This window comes from Pelophylax lessonae (genome assembly GCF_965119305.1).
Source record: "Pelophylax lessonae genome assembly, chromosome: 6".
In the NCBI taxonomy this organism is placed as follows: domain Eukaryota; kingdom Metazoa; phylum Chordata; class Amphibia; order Anura; family Ranidae; genus Pelophylax; species Pelophylax lessonae.
Window position 1 is genome coordinate 330,814,421 of NC_138773.1, and position 19,491 is coordinate 330,833,911.

Genomic DNA, 19,491 nt, shown 5'->3' on the forward strand with positions numbered 1-19,491 from the left:
TTGCAATGCCTCTTCAGATGCCGGATCGGAGGAACAGCTATTTATAACATCATTTCTTGACAGCCTTTCTCTGATACCGTAATAATGTTAAAACACAACATTTATTATAATTCATTTTAAAATTGGAAAAATACCTTAATAATGAAAGGAAAAATTGAAAAATTTAAAAATAGATAAAAAAATCTTGCGGATTAAAAAATATGATAAAAATAAAATAAAAAATAAAAATAAAACATGACAATAAAAATTGTATTGGCCCGGAGGTTGATATGCCCGGAGGCATATTGCAACAGCCATAAAATATAGGGTAGGCTGTGCATGTTGGTAGAGAATATTGATTCACTAGAGAGATTGTTAAGAATTCCGAGAGCTAGGAATATAACAAATATTGCAAAATTGAGTACAAAAAATATATTTAAAAATGAAAACGGAAGAAGTGCTGGTGGTAAAAAGGTAAAAGGTAGCGCCGTTGCAACCTCCTTTCATTTATTTCACTCTTTAACCCCTCGTGGGTTCGGTTGTTGGCAGCTTACACCTTTCCAGTTGTTCAGGATCTCTCACTCCATAGCGCTGGTCACCCTTATCTTCTTCTTTCTTCTTTCATTATGCCCTCCTGCTTTCATTATCAACCCAGTCTCCATTAACCCCCCTTGCTCCTTCTTCCATCATCCATCCCCCCTGGGCCCTGCTCTGCTTCCGCCATTCCTCCCCCCCCCCACTCCTTCTTCCAGTTCCATTATGCCCTCCTGCTTTATTAATTATCCACCCGACCCCGTATCCATTAACCCCCCTTGCTCCTTCTTCCATCATCCATTCTTCTTCCCCACCCTCACCTGTGCCTGTGCGATGTTCTCTAATCTTCCGGCGCCGCGGCGCGAGACTGGGTACTGTACTACTGCTGCAGCCTCTGTGCCGCCAGCAGCGGAGGGCCGCCCACTCAGTGACGTCAGACGTCCTCCTGCGCGGAGGAGGACGTCATCACTGAAGTGCCGTACAGGCCCGGACCTGGCGTCATCCATCAGTGTATAACAGGGGTACTCAAATGTAAACTTGAAAGGTCCACTTACAAATTTTCCATTCAGTTCGAGGTCCGGAAAAGTGACCGTCAAATTCCAAATACAGAACGCCAACAACAAAAAAAGGTATTCCCCAAAACTTGCCCCCATCCAATGCAGAGCGACCATTGTGCGTGCCCCCATTAATGCAGAGTGACCATGTGCGTGCCCCCATTAATGCAGAGCGACCAGTGTGGGTGCCCCCATTAATGCAGAGCGACCAGTGTGCATGCCCCCATTAATGCAGAGCGACCATGTGCGTGCCCCCATTAATGCAGATTGACCAGTGTGCGTGCCCCCATTAATGCAAATTGACCAGTGTGTGTGCCCCCATTAATGCAGATTGACCAGTGTGCGTGCCCCCATGAATGCAGATTGACCAGTGTGCGTGCCCCCATTAATGCAGATTGACCAGTGTACATGCCCCCATTAATGCAGAGCGACCATTGTGCGTGCCCCCATTAATGCAGAGCGACCATTGTGCGTGCCCCCATTAATGCAGAGCGACCATCTGCGTGCCCCCATTAATACAGATTGACCAGTGTGCGTGCCCCCATTAATGCAGAGTGACCAGTGTGCGTGCCCCCATTAATGCAGAGCGACCATGTGCGTGCCCCCATTAATGCAGATTGACCAGTGTGTGTGCCCCCAATAATGCAGAGTGACCAATGTGCGTGCCCCCATTAATGCAGAGCGACCATGTGCGTGCCCCCATTAATGCAGATTGACCAGTGTGCGTGCCCCCATTAATGCAGAGTGACCAGTGTGCGTGCCTCCATTAATGCAGAGTGACCAGTGTGTGCCCCCATTAATGCAGAGCGACCATGTGCGTGCCCCCATTAATGCAGAGTGACCAGTGTGTGTGCCCCCATTAATGCAGAGCGACTATGTGCGTGCCCCCATTAATGCAGAGCGACCATGTGCGTGCCCCCATTAATGCAGATTGACCAGTGTGCGTGCCCCCATTAATGCAGAGTGACCAGTGTGCGTGCCCCCATTAATGCAGAGTGACCAGTGTGTGTGCCCCCATTAATGCAGAGTGACCAGTGTGCGTGCCCCCATTAATGCAGAGTGACCAGTGTGTGTGCCCCCAATAATGCAGATTGACCAGTGTGTGCCCCCATTAATGCAGAGTGACCGGTGTGTGCCCCCATTAATGCAGAGTGACCAGTGTGTGTGCCCCCATTAATGCAGAGTGACCAGTGTGTGTGCCCCCATTAATGCAGAGTGACCAGTGTGCGTGCCCCAATTAATGCAGAGTGACCAGTGTGTGTGCCCCCAATAATGCAGAGTGACCAGTGTGTGTGCCCCCAATAATGCAGATTGACCAGTGTGTGTGCCCCCAATAATGCAGATTGACCAGTGTGTGTGCCCCCAATAATGCAGATTGACCAGTGTGTGTGCCCCCATTAATCTGGACCGCCGATCAGCGGGGGGGTTAGAATTGAGAGGATCGGGAGGATTGGAGTGGCTGTGTCTTACACTTACAGCGCTGCATGATTTCAAAAAGCCGAGTTCTTCTGCGGCAGAGAGGATGTCCTACAAAGTCCCGCCTCCTGGACACTGGCTCCTATGATAGACGTCACCAGTGTTCTGTCTATCATAGGTAAGAGCCGGCCCAGGAGGCGGGACTTTGTAGGACATCCTCTCCGCCGCAGAAGAACTCGGCTTTTTGAAATCATGCAGCGCTGTAAGTGTAAGACACAGCCACTCCGATCCTCCCGATGACCCGATCCTATCAATTCTGCCCCCCGCTGAGACAGAAGGAAGCAGACTGCTTCGGCGATCCAGATTTAAGTCCGGATAATAAAGTATTTAAAAAAAAAAAAGGTTAATTTTTCCGCCCCATCCCCGGCTGCGGACCTGCCCGCCCCAAGCCGCCCCTTGGTCCGCCTGGTGGTTGCACCGGCCCTGCCAACAGATACTCCCAAGATATGCATTGTGACAGCAATGTGGGCAAAGGAAACAGAGCAGACAAGATCAATGATGTGGATATCAGAGCGACCAAAAAGCAGGCCTGTAATGTACTGTGACACAGGAGAAACAGAGCAGACAGGACCTATGATGATGTTGATGACCTCAATCTGTTCAGTATGCCTCAAATGCACAGTGACAGCAGAAAGGATGGAAGCAACAGAGCTCTGCTTGATCTACCAACTAGGAAACACCCACAAATCGGGCTTCTGGCAGGGGAAGAGCTGACACGCAGTAATAGCAGAGATATAGAAAAGATTAACGGCACCATTTTTCAGCATTCAGAGATAAGTATTTATCCATTAGTCCAGCAATTTTCATTGCTTATGAGACCTCTTCTTGAAGCCCTGAAGGGGGTGGAGTTACAGCCCCCAAAACACATTGGTTTTGCAATTGATTTGTATTCAGAGTTGAATATCAGTGTCAGGAAGGCACTAGTCATGGTACAGGTGAAGCCTCAAGACATACACAGTTGCGCAGGTGCAAATGTGAAGTTGCCTGTTTGCCTGTGAATACCAGTTCGGGAATACATATGCCCATGCGCAAACGCACACCCCCCCTTTGCTAATGTTGGTGCCAATGGCCCTATTTAAACTGGAAGAGTTCTAATAGCCAGTGCTGTCTGATCTACAGCTATTACCCTTGCTCCTAAATCTGTTCCTGTGCTGACTCCTGTTATTGACCTGCCTTGCCCTGACCTTTCTTCAAAAGCTAACTGTCCTAAACCTTGGCCTGTCTCTGGATTTGCTCTGCCTTCTGCTCATCTGCCTGATTCTATGTTGTATCTGATCATCTTTTGCTGACCTGGCTCTTCTGACCTTGCATCCATTTATCCTGCTCTGCAAAGCTACCTGGTTCCTGCTGGTCCTGCACCTGCTACCTGCCAGCTGCCTGTCAAGCAACTGCTGCCTGCTGTTTGCCCAATCTGGGGTCTGCTGTCTCTAATGCCATCTGCCTGCTTCAGCGATCCGACCTGTCTCTGATGACGCAACTGCTGCCCACTGCCACGGCTGATGGACATCTTACAGGCACTCATACCTCGCCGTGCTCTCGCAGCCACTGTCGCAAAATTTGTGGTCTCAGAGCCGGGGCTGTACGACAGGCCTCCCTCTACACGTCAGACTCTGCCACAAGGTACATGACAAACAGGCTGGGGTGCTTCAGTTGGTCATTCTTCCAGGATCCTTATCTTCTTCTACATACAATAGGGTCTCTTCCCCTTTATTGCTCAGTCTGCCATCTTGAACTCACACCCCACTCACCGGTTATTCTAGTGAAGAAGGATTTGGTCTCGGGCAGGCCAGTTCCCTCTCTCTTCTTCATGCTCGTGTAGAAATCATTCAGCATATGTTGCTGGAATAAAACCACTTTCACAGTCTGAAGAGAACGGACTGATGTAGATTTGATGAAGTCCACCAAACCATCGAGGATTGAGTCGGCCACTGTGGAGGCGTTTAATCCCCCCGCACCTGTATCAACCAGACAAAATGTTTAACAAAGATATCTACTGACCACAAAATGTAACTTTTACTTCATTAAATGTAAAAGGAAAATACATTAATCAGAGGTATCTGCTGTACAAAGCTAGCATCAGAGGAGGCCCCTCCCTCTACTTGGTGCAAGGATGGTGGGCACCCCTCATATTGGGCATAGAAGGTGTGTAGACCCGGGAACTCAGCACATGGATGATAGGAACTCCACACAATGGACACAGCAGGTGTGTAGACCCAGGAACTCAGTACAGGGCTGATGGGAACCCCTGTTAATGGGTAGAGCAGGTGCACAGACCTGGGAACGCAGCACAGGGATTGTGGGTACTCCTTATAATGGGCACAGCAGGCGTGTAGACCCAGGAACTCAGCACAGGGATGGTGGGAATCCCTCATAATGAGCACAGCAGGTGTACAGACCCGGGAACTCAGCACAGGGATGGGAGGTAACCCCTCATAATGGGCAAAGCAGGTGTATAGACCCAGGAACTCAGCACAGGGATGGTGGGAACTAGGGATAGACTGATATGTTTTTTTCAGGGCCGATACCGATATCGGCCTGTGGGTGGCTGGCTGTCTGGCACCCTGTTTGTGTGTGGCTGTCTGTCTGGCACCCTGTGGTGGGTGGCTGGTGTGCTGGCACCCTGTGGTGGGTTTGTGGCTGGCACAGGGCCTGCGGGTGGCTGGATGGCTGGTACAGGGCCTGTGGATGTGGGTGGCTGGCTAGCACCGGGCTGCTGTGGGTGGGTGTATGAATGTAATACACTCCCGCGAGACTAGTCCCGACTCCAGACGAGGCTGTCCAAGGTGAGGGAGGCGGCCTAAGAAGGCAAAATGACATCACAAAAATATTGGCAATATTGGCCAATTCCGGAGCCGATACCAATATATCGAGGAAAGTGCATAATGGCCACCAATATATCGGCCTTGCCGATAATCAGTCTATCCCTAGTGGGAACCCCTCATAATGGGCACAGCAGGTATACAGACCCGGGAACTCAGCACAGGGATGGTGGGAATGCCTAATAATGGACACAGCAGGTGTGTAGACCCAGGAACTCAGATGATGGGAGCCCCTCATAATGGGCACAGCAGGGGTACAGACCCCGGAACTCAACACAGGGATGGTGGGAATGCCTAATAATGGGCAAAGCAAGTGTACAGACCTGGGAACTCAGCACAGGGATGGTGAGAACCCCTCATAATGGGCACAGCAGGTGTGTAGGCCTGGGATTTAACTCTCAGCCATCTACCAGACACTAAAATATGTTATACCTTGACTGATCCCATTACTTATTCCTTAAAGTATAACTAAAGGCAAATTTTTTTTATATAGTTTTGGATGGAGTAGAGATGGATTAGAACCTCTGTCAGTTTTTTTTGCTGCCTGTCCCTCGTTAGGGAGATTCACCTCTATTTGTCCGGTGTGCCATTATCATTTAAAGTGAAAGTAAAAGAAAATCCCAAATTTTGGGTTTTCTCCAAAAAAGTAATAGAGGGGAAATCTTTTAATGGGGACATTAGTTATGGTATAAGTGGGGGTCCCCAAGAAATTCCTTTAATTTGCAGGGATTTCCTCTCACTTCCTATTTGGCTGTGGGATAGGAAGTGAAGGTAAATCTCCCCAATGGGACATAGATAGCGAAAAAAAATCTGACAGGGGTTATAACCAGTGGTGGCAAGTCTATTGGGGCACTGCCCCCCCCCCCCCCCCATCCATGTGTTTGGCCCCCTAATCTACATGTAGGGCACCGGACACATGGATTCCAATTTTTTTCTTTTTTTTTTAAGCATGTGATTAGAGCCAGAGGCTCTAATAGGCTTAAACAAAAGGGTGGGCTTGGGACGCAGAGCACTTCACCCTGAGCCCACCCAGTTGTGTGACAATAGCGAATGAATATTTGCTATTATCACACTGATTCTCCTCCCAGCCAATCAGGAAGCGGGTCCTGAGACCCGTTTCCCGATTGGCCTAAAGGAGAGGCCATGCTATTGGCCAAAGAGTAGGAGGGAGGAGATGCAGGGGAAGCCACTGCCGCCGGGGGAAGCCGCTACCGCTGCCTGGCCTCCACGTCAGTCCAGGGTAAGAGAGCCGGCGATGGGGGCAGGGGTTTGGTGGTATGGTGTGCGAGCTGGTGTGGTCTGGGGGGGGGGCATGGTGTGGTTCGTCTAACACCCCCCCCCCCCGGCCCATGGAGCACCAGTCGCCACTGGCTATAACCCTCTCTTGCCCTTTCCAAAATGAGAACAAAAAGTTTTGCCTATAGTTCTACTTTTAGTTTATATCACACTTGTGATCCTGAGGGCAATATTGCTATGAAGGACACAGCAAGGAGGTCTAACGCTCTCCTCCTGCTTGGGTGGGAAGGTCTCATGCTGGTTGGATGAGTGAGGTATACAGGAACATTTTGAGTCGGGTGATTATTGGGTGCAGCTAAGAGGATCACTTATTTTTCCTTGTACATGAAAGTAGAACTGTCTGTGATGCATTGATCATACCTGTTCCCAGAGCAGGGAAGGTGACAGAAGAGATCTGGCACTTCTCACACTCCTGCAGGACATCCAGGACAATTTTCTGAATGGATTTTGAATTTTTTGATACCGTCACATGGAGAATCCATTTACACTGTGTGATGTTTCCAGAATCGGTGATGATGTATCCTTTATGAGGCTTGGAACCTGTCAGAAATTGAAAATTTAGTTGGTAATGTGGCCATTCCTGCCAAACACTAACTAGCCTTAAAAATGTCCCCTCCCCCACTCCAGGCGACCTCTGATGACTAACCTGTAGGAAAAAAAAAAGTATAAAGGTATCTATTTTCAGCCCGCTCCAGTCCAGTCATGTGATCTTCTGTGTCAGCCAGTGGTGGCTGCAGGAGAAAAGAGAGAACACTCAGTATTGGCTGGTAAAGCCTGGAGCGGTGACATCATCCACAGGCTCTTATGGTCTATTCCTTGACGGCTCTCCCTCCTCCTCCCTGCAGCTGTCACTGATTGACACAGGGGAGCTGGATCACATGACCAAACCAGAGCGGGCTGGAAATAATAAATATCAAACATAAGATAAACCATGCCAAAAGTATCAAATATAAAAGATACAACATTCCAAAAAGTATCACAGGAAAGGAAAATGTATTATAATCCAAAATCGAATGTGTTGTCAAGAAAAATATATACAGCGCATCCAGAAAGTATTCACAGAGCTTCACTTTTTCCACATTTTGTTATGTTACAGTCTTATTCCAAAATGGATTAAATTCTACAAACAATCCCCCATAATGACAATGTGAAATATGTTTCTTTGAAATCTTTACAAATTTTTTAAAAATTAAAAAGGAAAAACTCCCATGTACATAAGTATTCACACCCTTTGCTCAATTCTTTGGTGAAGCTCCTTTGGCACCAATTACAGCCTCCAGTCTTTCTGAGTATGATGCTACAAGCTTGGCACTCCTATTTTTGGGCAGTTTCTCCCATTCTTCTTTGCAGGACCTCTCAAGCTCCATCAGGTTGGATGGGGGAGGGTCGGTGCTCAGCCATTTTCAGATCTCTTCAGAGATGTTCAATCAGCTTCAAGTCTGGGCTCTGGCTGGGCCACTCAAGGACATTCACAGAGTTGTCCCATAGCCACTCCTTTGTTATCTTGGCTGTGGGCTTAGGGTCGTTGTCCTGTTGGAAGATCAATCTTCACCCCAGTCTGAGGTCCAGAGCGCTCTGGAGAAGGTTTTCATCAAGGATGTCTCTGTACATTGCTGCATTCATCTTTCCCTCAATCCTGACTAGTCTCCCAGTTCCTGCCACTGGAAAAGATCCCCACACCATAATGCTGCCACCACCATGCTTCACTGTAGGGATGGTATTGGCCAGGTTATGAGCGGTGTTTGGTTTCCTCCAGACATGTTGCTTGCCATTCAGGCCAAAGAGTTCAATGTTTATGAGAGCAGAGAATTTTGTTTCTCATGGTCTGAGAGTCCTTCAGGTGACTTTTGGCAAACTCCAGGCGGGGGGGTCATGTGCCTTTTACCGAGGAGTGGCTTACGTCTGGCCACACCCATACAGGCCTGATTGGTGGAGTGCTGCAGAGATGGTTGTTCTTCTGGAAGGTTCTCCTCTCTCCACAGAGAAATGCTGGGGCTCTGTCAGAGTGACCATCGGGTTCTTGGTCACCTCCCTGACTAAGGCCCTCCTCCCCCGATCGCTCAGTTCGGCCGGGAGGCCCGCTCTAAGAAGAGTCCTGATGGGTCCAAACTTCTTCCATTTACAGATTAAGGAGGCCACTGTGTTCATTGGGACCTTCAATGCTGCAGAAATGTTTCTGTACCCTTCCCCCGATCTGTGCCTCCATACAATCCTGTCTCCGAGGTCTACAGACAATTCCTTGGACTTCCTGGCTTGGTTTGTGCTCTGCCACAGGTGGACTCCAATCAAGTTGTAGAAACATCTTAAGCATGATCATGAACCTGAACCATGATGTGTCATGGCAAAGGGTGTGAATACTTATGTACATGGGGTTTTTTCCTTTTTTATTTTGAATAAATTTGCAAAGATTTCAAACAAACTTCTCTCACGTTGTCATTATGGGGGATTGTTTGTAGAATTTTGAGGAAAATAATGAATTTAATCCATTTTGGAAGAAGGCTGTAACATAACAAAATGTGAAAAAGTGAAGCGCTGTGAATACTTTCCGGATGCACTGTATATACTGTATATCCTCGCTGACAAGTGGTTAGATAATACCTCTTAATGGTACACAAATGAGAAAGATAAAATACCATGGTACATATATCCCAAAATCTAGTGTAGCCCAGTCTGCAGCACTGGCAGGAGAAGGATCCTGTGTCTGGCAGTAGAGGAGACCTTTACACAGGCACAGCTACGAGAGGAGACTTGTATTATACAGCTGTGTAGAAGCTGAGCTTTTCCTCTACACTATAGGAAGGCACACAGGGTGTGGAATGCTAGGATTGTGGGGGGTGTAGTTTGGGAAACCTAAGCTGGCTTGGTGAGCTGGAAGGAGGAAACTGCAGATCCAATAATGCACTGGGAGAAAGAGTTTAGGTGATTCCCTGCTTTTTTCCAGGGCTGAGGAGAAGACATATAGAGACTCCCTGACATCAAGAATAATATTACATTACTACAACAAGGGGGTTCCAAAACTTTCCCACCCCCCATCCTGTTCTTGGACAATCACATCTGCCTTAACAAATTCAATTGTCGGGATTCGAACTTGTGACCAGCCACATCCCAGGCGGTAGCCCTGCTTACTAGGCTACCGTCCTCTCTGGACATTCCTCCCTGAAGCCTATTATTCAACCTTAGTCTAGCCAAGCCTTGCTTATCACCCTTGATTCCCCCCACCTGGTACTTCCCTATATAAGTCCAGCCCCTTGCACTCCAGCTTGCTGATTATTGTGCTCCTGAGCCTTGATCAAGCTTCTCCTCACCTGCTGCTCTTGCCTACTACCACAAGTCCACTGCTGACCAGGAATTGACTACCGACTACTCTTCTGCTTTTACCCTACCTACTGAGCTGCTACTTCCGTTGCCGACCTGGATTGTCTGACCACGCTTACTGCTGCCCGCCCCGACCTTTGGCTCGTCTGACTTCTCTCTGGTTATCCCTTGTCTGCTCCTCCGCCTCTGGACCGAACCTGCACTCTGCCTGGGTGGGTGATCCTGGGGACCGCGACCTGGTGTTAGCTTGCAGCGCAGTCTATCCCCACCTTCAGGGGCTTTAGTGAAAACCAGCTAGCACTTAGTTTCTGCACCTCAGGTGAACCCGTGTCCTCATCAGAATACTACCTGGTGTCCATCCGGTATCCAGCACTGCTACCACCGTAGCCAACCCGGATTGTCTGACCACGCCTCTGCCAGACTTCCTGCACCTACTACCTGCCTGCGGTCCTTGCCACTGGGCTCCACTCCTACCTCCGGCCAGCAGTCCTCTGACTCAGGTGAGCCTGTAGGATTGTTACATCAATGGTGATTGGATGAAGGCGTCTCTGTTTCCCGTGTGGGTGTAGACACTTGGTGTAATTTCCTGAAACTCATTATAACTGAAGAAGTGACTTGGAGAAGCTGAAAAACATCTTCAACAGAACAAGTCTAGTGAATGTGGCCACTTAATACTAGCTACAGCGCCTTGAAAAAGCATTCACACCCCTTAAAATTCTCCACATTTTGTCATGTTACAACCAAAAATATCAATGTATTTTATTGGGATTTTATGTGATAGACCATGTAACTGAACCACTACCCACACTGTGTTTGTGGGCTTCCTTCAGAATACGGCTTCCTTCAGTCTGAATATAGATATCAGATATTCTAGTCGCCCCCATACAAAGCTAGCCGAAAATAGCTTGTATAGATCTGGAACCTTTATTGAACAAACTCACACACAATATATACCACACAGGAGGATATCCCCCTCCTTATCAGATTACCCCACCAGGTCAGGTGTCTGATTACGTTATCCTATGCAGATGAAATTGTGTACAGAAATAGAATTAACCTGAACTAATAACCTAGCCATCTGGACAGAAACAATAGGTGAATGGGAATCCACATCTAGACAATGTTATGATTAACATGTTAATTAACTCAGCACGCAACAAGGCTAAAACAAAGTACATTACACATTATCCTAAGTATAAACACAGAACATCTTATTATAGAGACAATAGCAGAGACTCTCAGTAGCAGACAGTCCGGCTCCTACATTGAAGTACTTGGAATCCACATCTAAACAATACTTTGATTATTTGGGAGTTACAGACTCCATGGCAACGGTCTACAACATGCTATAGGTCTCACAGTGCAAAGTGGGATTAAATCTTCATATATTTCTTGAGGGATATTGTTGATAAATATTACTCTCCCATTTTAAGTAATCCAAACCATATTCTCAGTGTCCCTTAAGTAGCTTTCCATCATTTTCTTGGTCACCATGTGCCCCTAATAGACACAGGGTGACTTACACATAAGAGGAGAGATGAAGTAATCAAACTAATTGATTACCTATAGCGCTTGCTAAACCCAATGGGTGAGAAAGTATAAATACAAAATTATATTATATTGTGAAAATAAATAGGTGGTGATTAGAGTTGAGCGGACACCTGGATGTCCGTGATCGGCGGGTTCGGCCGAACTTTAAAAAAAAGTCCGGGTCCGTGTCCCGGACTTTTGCCGAACTTTTCCCGGACACCGAACCCCATTGAAGTCAATGGGGACCCGAACTTTCAGGCACTAAAATGGCTCTAAAACACCAAAGGAAAGGGCTAGAGTGCTGCAAATGGCAGCAAAACGTATTTAAGAGCATGGCAAGTGCTCTGCAAACAAATGTGGATAGGGAAATAACTTAAAACAACAAAAAAAAACAGAAAAATAAAACAATGTTCTTCATCTCTGAAGGACGAGGCCCATATGGAGTAGGAGGGAGGTTGAGGTGGCGGTGGATGTGGCGGTGTCATAGGCGTGCGCACAGGGTGTGCCGGGTGTACCTGGGCACACCCTAATCACCTAGGGCACATTAGCATTATCGCTCTGTTTGCCAGTGAGGAGATGGGAAAGATCTCCCTCGGACCTGCTCTGCTCTATTTCACTTTGCCAGCAGGGAGAGTAATGTATCGGGGCCATGTACATGTAGGCAAACACATGCATGTGTATTTAAACTTTGGGGTGCACACCCTAATGCAATAGGCTGCGCACACCTATGGGCGGTGTAGGTGGAAGCGGCGGTGGAGGAGGACCAGGGCCGGATTAAGAGCATCATGGGCTTGGTACTGAGGATTTTTAAGGGCCGTGCCTTGGCATGCACCCAGAGGAGGAAGGGTGCAGCCATGCATGCCTAATTCAACATGGGATGCTGTCTCTGAAGCCCATAAACACATCCATGCATCGGCAACTGTCCCTCCTTGTCCGGCCTTCGTGCTGTGTGGGGAGGTTCTGAGGGAGCTGCCTGGGGAAGCGAGCATAGAAGCCAGACTTCTGTGTTTACAAGTGACAGAAGAGCGGTAACAGTGAATATGGCCAACCCGGGGCCTATATAAAGGTAGGGGCCTGGAGCTGCAGCTCCAATAGCCCCTACGTTAATCTGGCCCTGAGGAGGACGAGGTAGCCAACACTGCTTCTTTTCACAAATTTTAAATGAGGGTACACCCCAAAAGAGTGATGAAGAGCAAAAATGGAACAATCGGTGGGTAAGGTTGGTATCCATCGCTATTCTGCACAAGGTACGGAAAAGTCCCGTGGGATCCATGCCTGGTTCATTTTAATGAACGTGAGCTTGTCCACATTCTCTCTGGACAGGCGGCTGCCATTTTCTGTTATAACGCCCCCAGCCGTGCTAAATACCCGTTCAGATAATACACTGGCTGCAGTGCACGCCAGCACCTCCAAGGCGTAAAGGGCAAGCTCAGGCCATGTGCCCAATTTGGAGACCCAGAAGTTGAAGGGGGCAGACCCGTCATTCACTACATGTAGGCGTGTGCACACATACTGCTCCACCATGTTGGTGAAATGCTGCCTCCTGCTAAGACGTTCCATATGAGCTGCTGGTGCTGCTGTTTGTTGTGGCGTGCTGACAAAGCTTTTCCACATTTCGGCCATGCTAACCCTGCCTTCTGAGGTGCTGGCGGTGCCCTGGTTGCGTTGGCGACCTCTTCCTCCTCCTCCTCCTCCTCTGCCTTGTGCTTCCACTGTGGCCCCGCTGTCAGGTGGGAATGCCAGCAGCATCGCGTCTACCAGCGTGTGCTTGTACTCGCGCATCTTAAGATTGCGCTCCAGTGAGTGAATTAAGGACGGTACGTTGTCCTTGTAACGGGGATCCAGCAGCGTGGCCACCCAGTAATCAGCACAAGTTAGAATGTGGGCAACTCGGCGGTCATTGTGGAGACACTGCAGCATGTAATCGCTCATGTGTGCCAGGCTGCCCAGAGGCAACGAAAGGCTGTCCTCTGTGGGAGATGTATCGTCCGTGTCCTCTGTATCCCCCCAGCCACGCACCAGTGATGGCCATGAGCTGGCCTGGGTGCCACCCTGCATGGTTCCATCTCCTCCTCCAGCTCCTCCTCCTCATCCTCCAGAACTGTGCCCCTGCTGGACAATTGTGTCCCTGGCGTTTGTGTGTGCAGGAACCCACCCTCGGAGCCCCTTGCGAATGACTGCCCTGAAAGCCTTGGAAATGTTACCTCTTCATCCTCCTCCTCCTCCTCCTCATCCTGTGCCACATCCTCTTCCATCATCGACCAAATTGTTTTTTCAAGGAGGCATAGAAGTGGGATAGTTAAGCTGAGAACGGCGTCATCGGCACTGGCCATGTTGGTGGAGTACTCAAAACAGCGCAACAAGGCACACAGGTCTCGCATGGAGGCCCAGTTATTGGTGGTGAAGTGGTGCTGTTCCGCAGAGCGACTCACGCGTGCGTGCTGCAGCTGAAACTCCACTATGGCCTGCTGCTGCTCGCACAGTCTTTGCAGCATGTGCAAGGTGGAGTTCCACCTTGTGGGCACGTCACATATGAGGCGGTGAGCGGGAAGGCCGAAGTTACACTGCAGCGCTGACAGGCGAGCAGCAGCAGGGTGAGAACGCCGAAAGTGCACACAGACGGCCTGCACTTTCTGCAGCAGCTCTGACATATCGGGGTAGTTTTTAAGGAACCTCTGCACCACCAAATTCAGCACATGCGCCAGGCAAGGGATGTGCGTCAAACCGGCTAGGCCCAGAGCTGCTATGAGATTTCGCCCGTTATCGCACACCACCAGGCCGGGCTTGAGGCTCGCTGGCAGCAACCACTCATTTGTCTGCTGTTCCATGCTCCTCCACAACTCCTGCGCGGTGTGTGGTTTGTCCCCCAAACAGGCAAGTTGTAAAACTGCCTGCTGTCGTTTACCCCTGGCCGTGCTGAAGTTGGTGGTGAAGGTGTTACGCTGTCCGGATGAGGAGGCGGTAGAGGATGAGGAAGCGGTGTAGGAGGAGTTAGGAACAGGAGGCAAACTGAAGCGCCCTGCAATCCTTGGTGGTGGAAGGACATGCGCCAAATTGCTATCCGCCCCAGGCCCATCCACCACTGCATTTACCCAGTGTGCCGTTAGGGAGATATAACGCCCCTGACCGTGCTTACTGGTCCACGTATCGGTAGTTAGGTGGACCTTGCCAGAGATGGCGTTGCGCAGTGCACACCTGATTTTTTTCCCCACTTGGTTGTGCAGGGAAGGGATTGCTTGCCTGGAAAAGTAGTGGCGGCTGGGCACGACGTACTGTGGGACAGCCACCGACATAAGGTTTTTAAAACTGTGCGTCTCCACCAGACGGAATGACAGCATTTCAAAGGCCAAGAATTTTGAAATGCTGGCATTCAGGGCCAGGGATTGCGGGTGGGTAGGGGGGTACTTCCTCTTCCTCTCAAGTGTTTGGGAGATGGAAAGCTGAACGCTTCCACGGGACATTGTGGAGATGGTTGGTGACCCAGGTGGTGGTGTTGCTGACAGATCCTCTGTTTGCGGGGTGGCAGGTGCCGGTATCACTACAGATGTGGCTGGAGCGGCCGAGACTGCAGCAGAAGAGGAAGCAGGATGAGCCAGAGACGTTTCTTGGTTTTGAAGGTGTCTACTCCACTGCAGCTCGTGCTTTGCACTTAGATGCCTGATCATGCAGGTTGTGCTCAGGTTGAGAAGGTTTATGCCTCGCTTCAGGCTCTGATTGCACAGGGTGCAAACCACTCGTGTCCTGTCATTAGCACATTTTCTAAAGAACTTCCACGCTAGAGAACTCCTTTGAGCTGACTTTGGTGCGCTCGTTCCCTTGCTGCGTTGGGCAGTAGCAGGCGTAGTGTCTAGGGCACGGCCGCTCAGCTTCTGCACCCTGCTCCCTCTTCTGCTGTGCTGGTGGCTCTGTGCGACCACCGCCTCTTCCTCCAAACTACTCAGGCCACCTGCATGACGTTCATTCCATGTGGGGTCGAGGACCTCATCATCCTCCACATCATCTTCCACCCAGTCTTCACCCCTGCCCTCCTTGTCGGTCTCCACAATTCTGAACGCCACAGCAGCTGGCACCTGCGTTTCGTCATCATCGGAGACGTGCTGCGATGGTCCTTGCATGTACTCATCTTGAGAAATAAGTGTTTGGGCATCGCTGCACTCAATCTCTTCCACTTCTGGGGCAGGGCTAAGTGGATGGCCCTGGGAAACCCTGCTGACAGAGTCCTCAAAAAGAAGAAGAGACTGCTGTATGGCTTGGGGCTCAGACTGCTTGCCTGATTTGCAAGGGGGTGAGGTGGAAGACGGTTGGACATCGGCTGCAGGTGCCAACTCTGACCTTTCTGCAGTAGACTGGGTGGGAGACAATGTGAAGGAACTGGAGGCACTGTCAGCAGCAAACCAATCTACTATTGCCTCTCTGTGTTCTGGCCTCATCAGTTCTAGAGGCGTATGATGCCCTACCAAATACTGATGCAGGTTCTGTCGCCTACTCACACTTGAGGAAGGTGTTTCACTTGTGCGTGTAGCTGACACAGATCGACCACGTCCTCTCCTTGCAACAGGAGCTCTACCAGCAGCACCACGACCCAGGCCACGGCCCCTATTTGACGGTCTCCTCATAATTCTGTAATTTAAGATCTTGCCCTATAAAGGTGTTTATTGAATAGCGGAACAAAACAACAACAGTATCGCACGGGTGTATCTCACAGTCAAATATGCAAACTATGCCGCAATTTAATGTTTTTTACCCCAAAAGGGGGTATATTGAATAGCGGAATAGCATAAAAAATGGTGTATCTCACACGTACAAACACAGACTAGGCCCGATTAAATTTTTTTGTACCCTAAAGGGAGGATGAGAAGGAGGAGTAGGAGGAGTTGGGAACAGGAGGCAAACAAGCGCCCTGCAATCCTTGGCGGGGGAAGGAGATGCGCCAAACTAATTTAAAAGGTGTATCTCACACGTACCGATACAGACTATGCCGTAATTTAATTTTTTACACTCCAAAAGGGTGTATATTGAATAGCGGAATAGGAAAAATTTTATAATACGGTGTATCTCACACGTACAAACACAGACTAGGCCCCGCCGATTACAATTTTTTGTACCCTAAAGGCAGGATGAGGAAGAGGAGTAGGAGGAGTTGGGAACAGGAGGCAAACTGAAGCGCCCTGCAATCCTCGGCGGTAGAAGGAGATGCGCCAAACAAATTTAAAAAGGTGTATTTCACATGTACCGATACAGACTATCCCACAATTTAATTTTTTACACTCAAACAGGGTGTATATTGAATAGCGGAATAGGACAAATTTTACAAAACGGTGTATCTCACACGTACAAACACAAACTAGGCCCCGATTACAATTTTTTCTACCCTAAAGGCAGGATGAGGAGTAGGAGGAGTTCGGAACAGGCAGGAGGCAGACTGAAGCACCCTCAAATCCTCGGCAGTATGAGATGCGCCCCAAAAATTGGAAAGGTGTATCTCACACGTACCGACACAGACTATCACGCAATTTAATTGTTTATACCCAAAGGTTTTGATTAAATAGCGGAATAGAAAATATGATAAAAAAAAAAGTGTATGTATATCACACGTACACAACCACACTAGGCCCCAATTACTATTGTTTGTACCCCTAAAGGCAGGATGAGGAGTAGGAGGAGTTTGGAACAGGCAGCACCCTCAAATTTTCAGAAGTATGAGATGAACCCCAAAAACTTGCAAAGGTGGATTTCACACGTACCAACACAGACTATCCCGCAATTTAATTGATCCCCAAAGGTTTTTATTGAAAAGCGGAATAGGAAATATGATAAAAAAAAGTGTATGTATCTCACACGTACAGAAGCACACTAGGCCCCAATTACTATTGTTTGTACCCCTAAAGGCAGGATGAGGAGTAGGAGGAGTATGGAACAGGCAGCACCCTCAAATCTTCAGAAGTATGAGATGAACCCCAAAAACTTGCAAAGGTGGATCTCACACGTACCAACACAGACTATCCCGCAATTTAATTGATCCCCAAAGGTTTTTATTAAATAGCGGAATAGAAAATATGATCAAAAAAAGTGTATGTATATCACACGTACACAACCACACTAGGCCCCAATTACTATTGTTTGTACCCCTAAAAGGATGGATGAGGAGTAGGAGGAGTATGGAACAGGCAGCACCCTCAAATCTTCAGAAGTATGAGATGAACCCCAAAAACTTGCAAAGGTGGATCTCACACGTACCAACACAGACTATCCCACAATTTAACTGATCCCCAAAGGTTTTGATTAAATAGCGGAATAGAAAATATGATCAAAAAAAGTGTATGTATATCACACGTACACAACCACACTAGGCCCCAATTACTATTGTTTGTACCCCTAAAAGGCTGGATGAGGAGTAGGAGGAGTATGGAACAGGCAGCACCCTCAAATCTTCAGAAGTATGAGATGAACCCCAAAAACTTGCAAAGGTGGATCTCACACGTACCAACACAGACTATCCCGCAATTTAATTGATCCCCAAAGGTTTTTATTGAATAGCGGAATAGGAAATATGATCAAAAAAAGTGTATGTATCTCACACGTAGAAAACCACACTAGGCCCTAATTACTATTGTTTGTACCCCTAAAGGCAGGATGAGGAGTAGGAGGAGTTTGGAACAGGCAGCACCCTCAAATCTTCAGAAGTATGAGATGAACCCCAAAAACTTGCAAAGGTGGATTTCACACGTACCAACACAGACTATCCCGCAATTTAATTGATCCCCAAAGGTTTTTATTGAAAAGCGGAATAGGAAATATGATCAAAAAAAGTGTATGTATCTCACACGTACACCACCACACTAGGCCCCAATTACTATTGTTTGCACCCCTAAAAGGCAGGATGAGAAGTAGGGGGGAGTTTGGAACAGGCAGCACCCTCAAATCTTCAGAAGTATGAGATGAACCCCAAAAACCCCAAATATCATTCAGCTCTGCTGCAGGCCACAATTTAATTTTTTTTAACCCAAGGCTGTATATTGAATAGTGGAATAGAAAAAAAGTGTATGATTTTTGAAACCACTCAATATTAGCACATTTGAACTGAACACAGCAGTGTATGATCAGTCACTCAGCACAGCACAGCTGAAGGAAAAATGCTGCACACAGTGCCTGATAGAAAAATACTTTTCTCCCTCCTCCTCAGTGGGCAAAAAAGATTGTGTTCACTGCACCCCAAAAAGATTGTGTTCACTGCACCCCAAAAAGATTGTGTTCACTGTACCCCAAAAAGATTGTGTTCACTGCACCCCAAAAAGATTGTGTTCACTGCACCCCAAAAAGATTGTGTTCACTGCAGCCCACACACAGCAAAATGGATGTGGACCACTGACACCTGCCTATCGATTGTAGTTTGTAGAACACACTGTCCCTAAAAATCAGCAGACTCTGTCCCTAACAGGATTGATAAGATCGTAGATCGGGACTGCAAACCCCACCCCACACACAGCAATGTCGATTGTAGTTTGTAGAACACACTGTCCCTAAAAATCAGCAGACTCTGTCCCTAATAGGATTGATAAGACCGTAGATCGGGACTGCAAACCCCACCCCACACAGCAATGTCGATTGTAGTTTGTAGAACGCACTGTCCCTAAAAAATCAGCAGACTCTCTCCCTAAAATGCCTACAACTCGCACTGCCTAACACACTCCGACCTGTCCCTCAATTCTATCCGGACACAAATGTTTTTTTTTTCCTGTCTGTCCCTAATCAGCAGGCAGCACATTGATGTGTGCTCTCTCCCTGATCTAAACAGCAGAATGACGCCGCAGCGGCGCTGCCTCGAACTTATAAAGACTTGGTCACATGCTTCAGACAGCCAATCAGAGCTACTGATACATTTGCAGGCATGGCTGGGATGGCTTAGGCACACCAGTTAAACGCTTGTTGATTGGCTGTTGAAAGCCCACCATGAAAAGCGCGCCAAAGCATGCAAAACCCGGAAATAA

General features: G+C 48.3%; 2 protein-coding genes across 2 annotated transcripts in view; both read right to left on the reverse strand.

The window, feature by feature from the left end:
• LOC309558766 (protein mono-ADP-ribosyltransferase PARP14-like) overlaps positions 1–19,491 on the reverse strand; it is a 343,037-nt gene that overhangs the window by 253,863 nt on the left and 69,683 nt on the right. The window lies entirely within an intron of this gene.
• The window catches only part of LOC309557749 (protein mono-ADP-ribosyltransferase PARP14-like), a gene marked incomplete at its 5' end in the record, with an annotated part of 85,156 nt that overhangs the window by 17,152 nt on the left and 48,513 nt on the right, over positions 1–19,491 (reverse strand). The window contains 2 exons of the mRNA XM_082260517.1: positions 4,292–4,498; positions 7,019–7,198. Coding sequence (XP_082116643.1) covers positions 4,292–4,498; positions 7,019–7,198 — 387 coding nt within the window. The remainder of the gene's footprint in view (positions 1–4,291; positions 4,499–7,018; positions 7,199–19,491) is intronic.